At 44.0% G+C, this 12,510-nt stretch overlaps 1 protein-coding gene across 7 annotated transcripts in view; it reads right to left on the minus strand.

Moving 5' to 3' along the window:
* LOC109972594 (abl interactor 2-like) overlaps positions 1–11,745 on the minus strand; it is a 34,129-nt gene extending 22,384 nt beyond the window's left edge. For 2 of the 7 annotated variants that reach the window (XR_002276712.1, XM_020621556.1), the window contains exons 1-2: positions 11,387–11,745; positions 5,653–5,820 (exon numbers count right to left, since the gene is read on the minus strand). Coding sequence is in view for 6 of the 7 variants with exons in the window: in XM_020621556.1 (XP_020477212.1) it covers positions 5,653–5,820; positions 11,387–11,503 (285 nt within the window). In the remaining variant the exon portion in view is untranslated. Of the gene's footprint in view, positions 1–5,652; positions 5,821–7,952; positions 8,035–11,386 lie in introns of those variants that run through there. The other 5 variants (XM_020621563.1, XM_020621560.1, XM_020621557.1 and 2 more) reach the window with 4 other exon arrangements.
* Between the last annotated feature and the right edge of the window lie 765 nt (positions 11,746–12,510).

Raw genomic sequence — 12,510 nt, forward strand, 5'->3', positions numbered from 1 at the left:
TAAGCAAAGTGAATATATCACAAATCAAAGAGGATGATACCGAAACAGAACAAGAAACAAAGACGTTACTAATTCCACGATAACACCAGCAGCAGATCTTGATGAAAGTGAAAATGACAAGGAGGAAGTGACAGAGATAAACAGACCTCAAAATGCTGATAATGATAATCAACCCCCTCATGTATCAGATTCAGCTACAGTGGACAATCTTGATCAGTCTCAAGTAGCGCGAAAACAATCCTCCTGTAAAGGATTAAGATTAAGAAGGGGACAAGCGATCAAATACATAGACAGTGAAAGTTGTCAAAAGGAATAATGGACAATGTTCAGGTTATTCCATCAGTAACAGAGGATGAGGAGGATGTATTACTGGTGCATGATGATATATTTATGGACGCGAAACAGGCAGAACTCACCAGCTGGAAAAGAAATGAAGTGTTTGAAGAAGTTAAAAATGAGGGTGAGAAATGTATATCAACAAGGTGGGTGTGCACACTTAAGGAAACAGCTGATGGGATTGTACCTAATGCCAGATTAGTAGCAAGAGGCTTTGAAGAGTTAAACACTCAGGATCTTCCGAAAGACTCACTGACATGTGCTGCAGAATCTTTAAAAATGGTCATGGCAGTCATATGTCAAAGAAAATGGCAGCTGAACTCTATGGATATTAAAGCAGCCTTTTTACAGGGTAAAGCCCTAACCAGACACATCTACGTGGGACCATCTCAGGAAGCACAAGGTAATGGAACTGTATGGAAGTTAAAGAAATGTGTATATGGACTAACAGATGCTTCATTATACTGGTATAATCGAGTCAAAGAAAACATGCAACAGTTTAGGGCCACTATATCAATGGTGAAGAATCGCTGACAGACAATGAAATGGACACTTTGAAGTCAAAAATTGGTCAAATACTATGGGTAGCAAGACAAAGTAGACCTGACATGATGTGTGATATATCTGTCTTGGCGTCTGACACTAAACATGCTACCGTACAAACTCTGCATTATGCAAACAAACTTGTCAGAAAACTCAAATCTGATGAGGTGACCTTGAGGTTTCAACACCTAGGAGAGAACAGTTCCCTTAAACTTGTGGTGTTCAGTGATTCGTCCATGGGTAATCTTTCGGATGGCAGTACTCAAGGAGGCCCTTTCATTATGCTCATGGCTGAAAATTCTCACCTATATATTGGCAATCTAAACAAATCCGGAGGGTCGTGAGGAGTACGTTAGCCGCAGAGACTTTAGCACTTGCAGATGGGATTGATAGTGCAGTTTTTCTAGCTACACTATACTCAGAAATCACAACTGGTGACAGTTACTGTATAAACATACCCATTGTGTGTGTAGCAGACAATCATTCTCTTCTTGATGCAGTCAAGTCCACGAAATCTGTCACAGAAAAGAGGCTGTGCATTGAGATGAGCGGTATTAAGGAACTCATGCACTCTGGGATCATCCAGCAGATTGTGTGGTCAGCTACCAAAGAACAGCTGGCTAATTGCTTGACTAAAAAGGGGGCATCTGCTCTTGTCCTCCTAAAGGCCCTCAGTGAAGGGGTTTGCAAACTCAAATTGTGAGTTAACTTTGCTATGCTCAGCAGTTATTTGAAAAAAGAAAAAAAAATTAGGGGAGATTGTTATGTTTGTCTTATGCGCATGCGCGAGAGTTCTTCCTGAATTAAGGTGTAACGGGGTTCTGGGTGTTCTGTGGGTCGCCATAATGCATGTAGAGGAATGTTTGCAAGGAAGGCAAATAAAGCAAGTTATTTGACAAGACACTTGGTTCATGGCAGCTATATGTCAAAGAAAATGGCAGCTGAACTCTATGGATATTAAAGCAGCCTTTTTACAGGGTAAAGCCCTAACCAGAGACATCTACGTGCGACCGCCTCAGGAAGCACAAAGTAATGGAACTGTATGGAAGTTAAAGAAATGTGTATATGGACTAACAGATGCTTCATTATACTGGTATAATCGAGTCAAAGACACCATGCAACAGTTTAGGGCCACTATATCAATGGTGAAGAATCGCTGACAGACAATGAAATGGACACTTTGAAGTCAAAAATTGGTCAAATACTATGGGTAGCAAGACAAAGTAGACCTGACATGATGTGTGATATATCTGTCTTGGCGTCTGACACCAAACATGCTACCGTACAAACTCTGCATTATGCAAACAAACTTGTCAGAAAACTCAAATCTGATGAGGTGACCTTGAGGTTTCAACACCTAGGAGAGAACAGTTCCCTTAAACTTGTGGTGTTCAGTGATTCGTCCATGGGTAATCTTTCGGATGGCAGTACTCAAGGAGGCCCTTTCATTATGCTCATGGCTGAAAATTCTCACCTATATATTGGCAATCTAAACAAATCCGGAGGGTCGTGAGGAGTACGTTAGCCGCAGAGACTTTAGCACTTGCAGATGGGATTGATAGTGCAGTTTTTCTAGCTACACTATACTCAGAAATCACAACTGGTGACAGTTACTGTATAAACATACCCATTGTGTGTGTAGCAGACAATCATTCTCTTCTTGATGCAGTCAAGTCCACGAAATCTGTCACAGAAAAGAGGCTGTGCATTGAGATGAGCGGTATTAAGGAACTCATGCACTCTGGGATCATCCAGCAGATTGTGTGGTCAGCTACCAAAGAACAGCTGGCTAATTGCTTGACTAAAAAGGAGGCATCTGCTCTTGTCCTCCTAAAGGCCCTCAGTGAAGGGGTTTGCAAACTCAAATTGTGAGTTAACTTTGCTATGCTCAGCAGTTATTTGAAAAAAGAAAAAAAAATTAGGGGAGATTGTTATGTTTGTCTTATGCGCATGCGCGAGAGTTCTTCCTGAATTAAGGTGTAACGGGGTTCTGGGTGTTCTGTGGGTCGCCATAATGCATGTAGAGGAATGTTTGCAAGGAAGGCAAATAAAGCAAGTTATTTGACAAGACACTTGTGTTTTTGTGAGTCAACATCAATGACAAGGGTCAACAGGTAACTGTTTAACTCTGCTGCTGCAACTTCAGCTTGAACAGGTAAAGCAGAAGAAGCCACATTGGTTTTGAAAAGGCTGCCAAGAGACTTCTTTGCCTTTTCCATGGAGGGTTGTGCACTTTGAGGCTTCTGAACAGTTTCAGTACGAGATCTCTTCTCCTGCAAGATGAAAAGAAACATCACATTAGTTTTGCTGTTAAATTACACGTAAACATGAATGCGTTTATGGAAATGTTTTATTCAAAGATATTATTATCCTGGCTATATGTATGTCTTGCTGATTCTAGCATTTCAGTCTTCAGTCGGGCCTTGATGACAGGGATGTTATCTGAGCTGATGCACTGAGCTTTCCTTAGATCCCCATCTTGTTGGGCACTCGGTTATGAGTGTGCGCTCAGGAAGTTTGAGCTCCCTCTGTGCCTCAGTCATCGCTGCATTCTTCTTCCAACTGTGGGGGAAATGCCCCACCAGCTTCTTGCACAGCCCTGTAGCTCTTGACACTCTGTCATCTTTCATTGCATTTTCTGGGAAAAAAAAAATCTGTAGTAGTAATAATAATAAATAAAATTAAGTAAATCATACAATTTGAGTGAGGCTATCACTATTATACATTTAACATATACATTATGCATAGACATTGTACATATACATTTTACATACATTCTCTCACTTATTCAAAAAAATAGTCAAACAGGGATGGGCGATGTATCAGGGAACCGGCTTTACTGACGAGATGCGCATGACAATCCCATGCAATATTTCTCCCAGTCCTACATACACGCAGCCCGCATCCCAATTTGCATACTATCAGTACTAAATAGTATGAAAGTAGATTTAGTATGTCCCATACCTGTTACACTCAAATTTCCATACTTTCTCATATCAAAAACAGTACATTCGGCATAGGGCATATAGCCGAATTGGGACGCAGTGTCACTCTCACGCAACGCACGCAAACACACACTCACACTTTTTTCTCGCCCATACAGTCACACACACGAGATGAAAACTTACCAATGGCAAGATGCAATGGCAATGCTATGCCCGAAACACTGTAGCCTTGTCCATTCATTGAGCTGTGCTGCTTTCACCATATTTGTTGCATTGTCCGTCGTAATGCAGACAAGGTTCTCTTCGTGGAGATCCCAGCTAGCAAGCCCCTTTCTCAGGCCGGCTGCAATATTTTCCCTTGTGTGATCTTCTGGGAAGTAAGCAGTTTGAAGGCAGCGAGCTTTGAGGTCGAGGTCTTCAGTAATGAAATGCACCATAAGACTTTGATAGGGCTCCGCTGAGTGACTTGACCACATGTTGGTTGTTGCTTTCAGCTCCGCAGTGACTTTCTGTTTACATTTTTTGTGTAGCTCTGGTATGGCGACCTGGCTAAAATATGTGCGCGAGGGCAAGCTGTAACGTTTATCCAGTGTGTTGATTAATGCCGCGAACCCAGGCTTTGTCACCGTATTGATGGGCATCAGGTCTTTCGCGATGAATTCTGTTACCGCTTTAGTAATTTCCACGTGGCGTTTTGAAGTGTGTTCATAAGGAGTTACACTTTCAAACATTTCTGTCAGTGATGCCTGCCTGGTGGTAATTAGCTTACTTGAACCGGTCTGCTGCATTTTAGATAAGCAACTATCATGCATGGCTTTGTGGTGTTTTTTCAATTGCTGAATCAAGTTCGTTGTGTTACCACGTGAGGTAGCAACGCTAGCAAGGCAGGTTTTGCACAATACCTGACGCTGCGCGACATCTTCCTTTTTAAACCCAAAATAGTCCCACACAGCGGAACTGCTGCTCCTCTTTGGCACTAAAGTTTCTGGTTCAGGGTCCGGTTGTGTTGAGCCCGAGGCCATTTTACAGCAGGTCAAGTAACAAGTTATGCTACAACGTAGTGTGACAAGATGCTGCGTCATCTGCAGATTGCGCTCGCGTGTAACGTGAACAGACTATAATCGCACCTATTGCGATTAGAAAATCGTGTTTTACGTGATGGCGATTTAATTGCAAATGCAATTAATCGTTCAGCCCTAGTATTCACTTGCACAGTAGTGTCCTGGTTTTGACTCTTATTCACCTCCCTACCAGTATCCACATGCCGTGTGTCAGACCCGAGGCATCTCCGCATCCAGCCACACCATCCGTTTGAGACCGACTCAGTCTCCTTGTCTTCACTTGCCACTCTGTTGGATTTAGCTTCTCATCTGATCAATCTAATTACACATGAGAGCAACAGTGTTACATGTTGTCATGTTTGTCCATCTTTTTAAGAGCGAAACCCTCCGGAGGTGAATTCTAGCTCACTGCACTCAGTTTTACCAGGACAGCAGTGGACAGAAACAAGCCTGCACACATGCATGATAACTCACTGTGTGTGCTTCCACCCATGCACCGTTTGACTATAAAGAACAGAGCTATCACATGTATGGACTACTGTTTATGCCCACAGCTCACAGATACACGCTGACAGATTTTCAGCATCAGTGTGCCTGCAGACAGCGGGCTCAGATGATCTAAGCTGTGCTGCTTTCGTCTCAGATTTACCGTGGACACGACTCAAAGGGCTCAGAAACCTCAGTCTGGAGAACTATCTGTGAATCTTCCCAAACCAGATTTACTTTACAAACCAACCCACAGAGTTTGTTGTGGTCTCAGCGCCAACCTGTGAAATGTGGTTGACGGAGCTCTCCATGCGGCGCAGCTGCGAGGCCTGGATGTCCAGCATCTGCAGCACGTTGTTGGCCAGCGTATTGATGAGGTAGGCGACGCTGGCCAGAGACTGGGTGGTGTAGCTCTTCGTCTCCTCCAGCGCTCGCTGCTTGTCTGTGGCCTACAGGGAAACAGGAAGCAGATTCAGGACAGGACCCTGCAACATGTTATTCCAGTTATCACCCCTTCAGAGGGCTGAGTGAGGGTTCAGCCTCGGTTTTATTGTTCAGGTCAGTCAGGTTTAGGCCAGGGGCGAGGCTGGGGGTCGACATTTAGCTGATGATTTAAGGTCAGGGTAAGGGGCCAGGTGATCATGTCAGCGAGGGTCCTCACAACTCTGGAAAGACAAGACTGTGTGCTGTGTATGCGTTTGCTGGAGCGTGATATAGGTCAGTGCGAACTCATTCCGAGCTCGACAAGAAACACACTGACACACGCGTGTCCCTCTCTAACACACACACACACACACAGCTGAACACTTACACATGAACAGTCTGACAACAAACCACACAAACGCAAACACAGAGCTCAGTGACCCAGAGCCGCATAATCGCATCAGACAACACCGTAATAATCAGACTTCAGCTGTGCTGCATAATAACAGCTACAGAAAACATTTGATTGGTCCAAAGTAGCGCCAGCAGCTTAAACACCAATTCCCAGCAGACCTCAGTGTGCTTAGCTTCTGTAACGCAACACATTGGTGACACCGACTACACAGGATGACCTGATCACCTGACTCATCTCTCAGCTTTGGCTGTGACAAAAACGTCTGGCCTCCAGTCACTGTGGCCCCCTTGCTGTGTGGTCAGGTGACAAGGGCACCTCCAGTCACTGTGGCCCCCTCGCCATGTGGTCAGGTGACGAGGGCCACAACAAATAAATGTATAAATCAGTTCAGCCAGTCTCTTTAGGAAACGCAAGCACAGTTTACACTCAGACATACAAACACACACCTCTGATTCATTTCAGCAGCTGGAACCAGCAAACATTTAGCAGTTTTTCTTGATAAAGTGAGCGGAACGATTAAACATTTGTTACCGATTCATTAGTGTCCATGAGGCTGGGCATTTTCAAACCAGACCCAGATGGAACCGGCTACTGGAGCCATCCCTAGCTCTACGAAATGTTCAGTGTGCAAAGCCACTAGTCACTGAATCGAGAAAATAATCGGCAGATTAATGAACATAATTTTCAGTTGCTGTTCTGATCTTTGCCTTCCTTTGTTTGGTTTCTGTTTTCTTATGCAACTCTGAGTTCTTTCCATTTTTCCATCCTCGTCTCTGTGTCTAATCTTTATTTCCATCATTTCTCCTTCTGCCCTCTGATTCCATTTTATCTCTGCATCTCTTTTTCTGTTCTTCCCCCCCACCCCCGGCCTGCTCCTTGCAGTCTTTCCATGTCTCCTCTCTTCATCACATCTCCTGCCTCTCTCTTTCCCATCCCCATCAGCCATCTGGTGTCCTGTTAGCAGTGACCTAGTTGGAGGGTCGCCTCCTCTGGCCCGAGCACAGGGCCCAGCAACACGCTGCTGCTGCTTTTGTTTCAGTCCCAAATAAATACAAGAGGTTGTGCACAAGAATCAGATCACATCTAGGTGGAATCACGTGCACACAGTGTGACTTGTGCCTGTGGATGGACCTCATGAACAGACCCAGGGGGCTGCTGGGTAGGAGCCCTGACTGTTAATGTGTTGTCTGAAGGTCACAGAGATCAGCACTGAGAGCAAAACTCAACCAGACACAAAATGACCACAATCGTTCTTGACACGGCGTCACTCTAAGTCGACGAGCATCCTGGCTGCTGCCTCCCAGCAGCCAACTGACATTCTTCAGCACATTCAAAATCTAAGAACCTCTAATGTCTCCTAAGGTCTTTGTTTTAAAAACTTTTGACTCCCTGTTAACTGCTGGCTGAGTATCACAGAACACAGTAAGAACACTAAGCAGGAGCTTAGCTTTAAATGAAAGATGTGAAATGATGTCAACTTGCACACATGATCAGCTCAGCTTTGCCAAGCTTCTCATCTCAAACCCAGCTTTCCAAAGGCTCGGCCCATTTCGCCCCCGCAGGAGCTGTTCCTGGCACCAACACGGAAGGTGGAGGCTGATACTCCTTCAGCTGGAAATCCAATTGCCATGGTTTCCAACCCAAAACACCCACACACACAGGACCAGAGTCCATGTCTAGCCTCCTGCAGCGGTACCATGCGTTTTCAGTGAGCGGCAGGAGGTCAAACTGCATCGCGATTACCTCTGTGGAGAGCTAACCGGGTCTGCACTTGCTCCATACACACTGGTTCAGGGGCTTCACCAAGGAAAAGGCACAGTCACTGAAATCAAGATTCAGAAACAAAAAAATGAAAGCTGTTAAACGAAAACAGCATTTGGGCTAGTTTTCCTGCTTCACTTCCCTCAGTTTCACATCATGTTCATCAACTTGTGTCATGTCAGATGTTGTTGTTGGATTTGTTTTACATTAAATGTTCTGAAAACTGTCCAGATATTCCTTAAACATAATCATCAAATCACATCAAAATCAAATATGTTCGAAGTAGTGGCTCATGTTATATAGTGACAGAGGCTTGAGGCCTCTGACACCATAGATTTAACCCTCTATAACACTCATCAGTGAGAAGTGGCAGCTACTATTATGAATGAATGAAGAATGAGCGACTGGAGATGTCACATGTAAACATCAGGCTTCATCAGTGGTAATGGCAGACATCTCTGACCAGTCTGCAGTATTTACACATCTGTTTGGTATCGCCTCAGCTCACTTGGAACCTTAACAGGGGGATATCAAAAGTAGTGCCACGTACTATCCCTAACATTAGACTGATAAAAAAACAAGTAAGACGAGCAGAGTCGAGCTGGTACCAGGCAGTGGAAAAGGGGCTTTAGAAACTCACGGCGGCTGCGCGACTAATTACCAAAAGAAGTTCAGTGTAAAAGTTTCCAAAGAGCCAAGGCTTCAAAAGTATTGGAGTACTTCAAATGATCACAGAACCACAAAGTGTTAACACTGTGTTAAACCACAGCAGCACAGGTGCTGAGGAGAAAACACACAGGGGTTGTTCTGGATAATGGACCACCAGAAAAGGCAAAACGCCACAAGTGGTAGAGCAGTCGATAGAAAAACCGTCATTAATGGAAGCCCCAAAGAGTATAAACTGTGGCTGCCCTGTTTTAAACAAATCAGTAGTGAATCCTGACATGTCTAATGGTGCTGTGGCCACGCCACCCAGCACGGGTCCACACAGGGCCCAGCAAGGCCCAACATGGGTCAACCCTGGATCCAAGTATTTAGCCCATAAAACAAGATCAAGTGCATGACTGGACTATGTAACAGCTCCCATCATCTGCTGGCAACGGGAATGTAGGCCATGCAGGGGCACTGAGTTGGCCCCGTTTGGCCCCGACTGGACATATACTGTAGTATGAACAGTTTAATGAACTAGAATCTACTTGAAATCGCTGAGAGGAGAAAGTTACTGCTCACAGAGACAGAAAGAAGTTTTATGGGTTATTTCAGGAAGAGAGAACTGACTCTCTATTCCTTCAGACACTGCACAAAGTGACGGCTGTTGTTGGCGCGTGGAGCTGTGTGTTGGAAACGGACGGGCCTCACAGGCTCCCTGAGGAAGAAACCTCCCCCCCAGGGCAGTGGTGTGGCTCACTGGGGGAGTGGGGGTGGTTGGTGACAAGCTGAACCAGGGTCTGGATGGGGTTTATGGGAAACAACAAACAGACAAAACCACCAGCCTTATGCTTTAAGGTTTAGAACAAACTGTTAACGCAGCCTGTGGTGTTGATTGACAGCGACATTTGCATACTTGGCTGCAGAAACATGATGAATGTGAAACGCAGTGAACAAGTGTGTATTTAAAGCCAGCAGAGGAGGAGCAGGTGCCACAGCACCCTCGCCTGCCCACACACAGCATTCGTTAAGGAAGCACATCAACAACAGACCAGTACACAGCTGTCTGACCACAGACATAAACACAGAGATTCCTCATGAGCAGATTCTGCTTATTACCTGCACAGTTATTCTTCTGGACACAGAGCACCTGAACACACCGTCAGATTTAGCCTGTGTGAGACCAGAATGGTGCTCAAACCTCGGTCCGTTCACAGAAAAAGATTAATAATGAGGATTTTGATAACCAAGTACGTCACTTTTGCTCTGCACTATAAGATGTACTGACAACTGTCACTGAATTACTTTGATAATAAAGAGTTTGTTGAAACTTGCTGATTTTCAAGCAGGTTCTGCAGCATTCCAACCCTAACATTACATCAAGATCTCAGAATTACCAGATCTTTTTCTCATTATTATAAGTTGCTAAGTCATAGTTATGCAATAAGAGCCTCTTTTTTTTTATGAATGCAAGGACCGTACATGTGAGGGTTTGCTGCTTTTCTGTGTTTTGGAATTAGGAATGTGACAAAAATAAGACATTTAAGTCCTCACCTCAGGTGCAGTTTTAGAGAAGTGATGATAGTTGGCTAAACAATTACTGTATATAACCATGATGGTTAAAAAAAGATGATCAAACACTGTTAAGTGATCAATAATTGTGTGTTGTAATGGTACAATTTACAGCGATGGTAATGTACACATCTTGTGCACCTTAATGTTTGTTACATTAAATTCCTTTGTTTTTGTTTGTTGCACTTATTGTCCTTAAATGTCTGTCCTGTGTTGCACTGTAGTCCACGAGAAACATTCTTTCATTTCCTTTCTTTACATTAACAGGTGTGAAAATAACAAAAAATAACTGAATTTTACTGAAAAATAGACTTAGTTAAATCACGTTTATTCATTCTGCCTCAGTGAGCAAGAATTTCAGAAATCTCCTCTGAGATTTGGCTCTTTTCTAAGACGAGATCAGACTTACTTCATCTTGGATTACCAGTAAAGTAATAACCTTCCTTCAATGTTTTGCATGCCCTATATGCATCCATATCACTGCAGTCACTGGTTTGAAACCAACTGCTCCAAACATCTTGTAAATTACTGCAAAAACTAAATGTAATGAACTAAATACTTTGGGAAAACCTTAAACCATTTTCATAAGTTAACCGGGTAATGCATTTCCTTGTGATGGTGCAAACTATCCTGGAGTGTAAAGGAAAAGAACCTGTATTAGTTACGTTCCAATCAAGTGTCACACCAAACTCCCCTAGATAAACCTCCAATATAAGGATTCCCTGCTTAACTGCTAATGTTACGCGGCGTGTAGCAGATGCTTTAAGACATTTTACCAACAATCATGAATCCCTCTTTAATTCAGTATGCATGAAAAGGATCAATCAAAACCTAACCCAATAAAACTTAACATCGATAGAAGGAACGTTACGTTACGACGTTTCCACAGAACACACAGCGGAGCAGCGTGAACCACTTGTCAAAGTTGGATTTTCATAAGAATAAAGGTGACCGGTGGAATATCTGGACGCCGAACTGACTCCGAGGTCTTAGTTATTCAGTCATAACTTCAGATCGGGTTTAAACCAAATTCGTGTGACTTTTAGCCTTGATACAAAAGCTAACAGTAACATAACGGAGCCTGGTACAGACATTCCATCAATCCCGTCTCTAAACCGCCCACTCCCTGCGAACATTACCCCGACATGTCTTTTCACCTGACTTCTCCACCTGGGTGTTTAATTGCTAGCATGTACCTGGACATAGCTGCTTTCGCAGTACTCCGCTACCCTCTCCAGGTTGGTGAAACTGTCCAGTAAAGCTCTCCGTCCCGCAGGAATCTCCTCCTCCAGCAGCATTTGTAGCTCCGCCATCTTCACATGCTTTCACTGCGAACGGCTAACTGCATCCATCCCGCTGCCTTCACGGGCGGTGGGAACTATCACTACTGTGGCATCAAAAATGAGTAAATGGGAAATTACTATTTCCGTCGCGCTTCAGCCACTGAGCAGGGATAATCACCATCCGCTCCGCTCCCCACAGCCCAAGGTTTAAGATAAGATGGAAATGGTGCAACTTTTTGTACTTTGCTCAGTCATTCTGAGACTATTTAGGGCCTATACAAGAACAACACAATTTAATGTTAAACCTATATACGGTATCTCTGCTTATTTCCCAATACCCAAATCATTAAAATATGTCTACATATGATAGGAACCTCACAATATGCATTTGAAGAGAAGTCAGGTATATAAAAAAAAAAAAAATCCCCCCGCCCTTTGGGGCGGTCTTGTATTCCTTCCTTCAAGCTCGGGTCCTCCACCAGAGGCCTGGGAGCTTGAGGGTCCTGCGCAGTATCTTAGCTGTTCCTAGAGATCTCAGATGTTGTTCCTGGGATCTGTTGGAGCCACTCTCCCAGTTTGGGGGTCACAGCCCCCAATGTTCCTATTACCACGGGGACCACTTGTGCCTTCACCTTCCACATCTTTTCTAGCTCTTCTTTCAGCCCTTGGTATTTCTCGTGTAAATATCGATAACATTAGCTAGTTAGCTTACAAACTAGCTTAGCTACATCTCCGTTTGTAAGATAAATGATACATAACTCTACCTTCGTAGTCGTGGATGTATGAAGAAGCATAGAGCTTAAACCCCTTATCCAGCTTGCTGCCCGGTGTTTTAGACGTCGAACTGCATATTCGGTCGGCATCCGTGATCTTCATCTTTGGTAGTTCTTGGAGACATCTTGAGTAGAACAGTGCCATATTCCATACTAGTCGCAAACCGGAAACGGATGATTCTGTTTTGCAGTATACGGAAATAAGTTGCGCATAAGCCCTATCGATCTTGTACTTAGAGCTTGTTCTTGTGCTGCCAGGATTAG

This window comes from Monopterus albus, unplaced genomic scaffold (assembly GCF_001952655.1).
Source record: "Monopterus albus unplaced genomic scaffold, M_albus_1.0 scaffold261.1, whole genome shotgun sequence".
Lineage (NCBI taxonomy): Eukaryota > Metazoa > Chordata > Actinopteri > Synbranchiformes > Synbranchidae > Monopterus > Monopterus albus.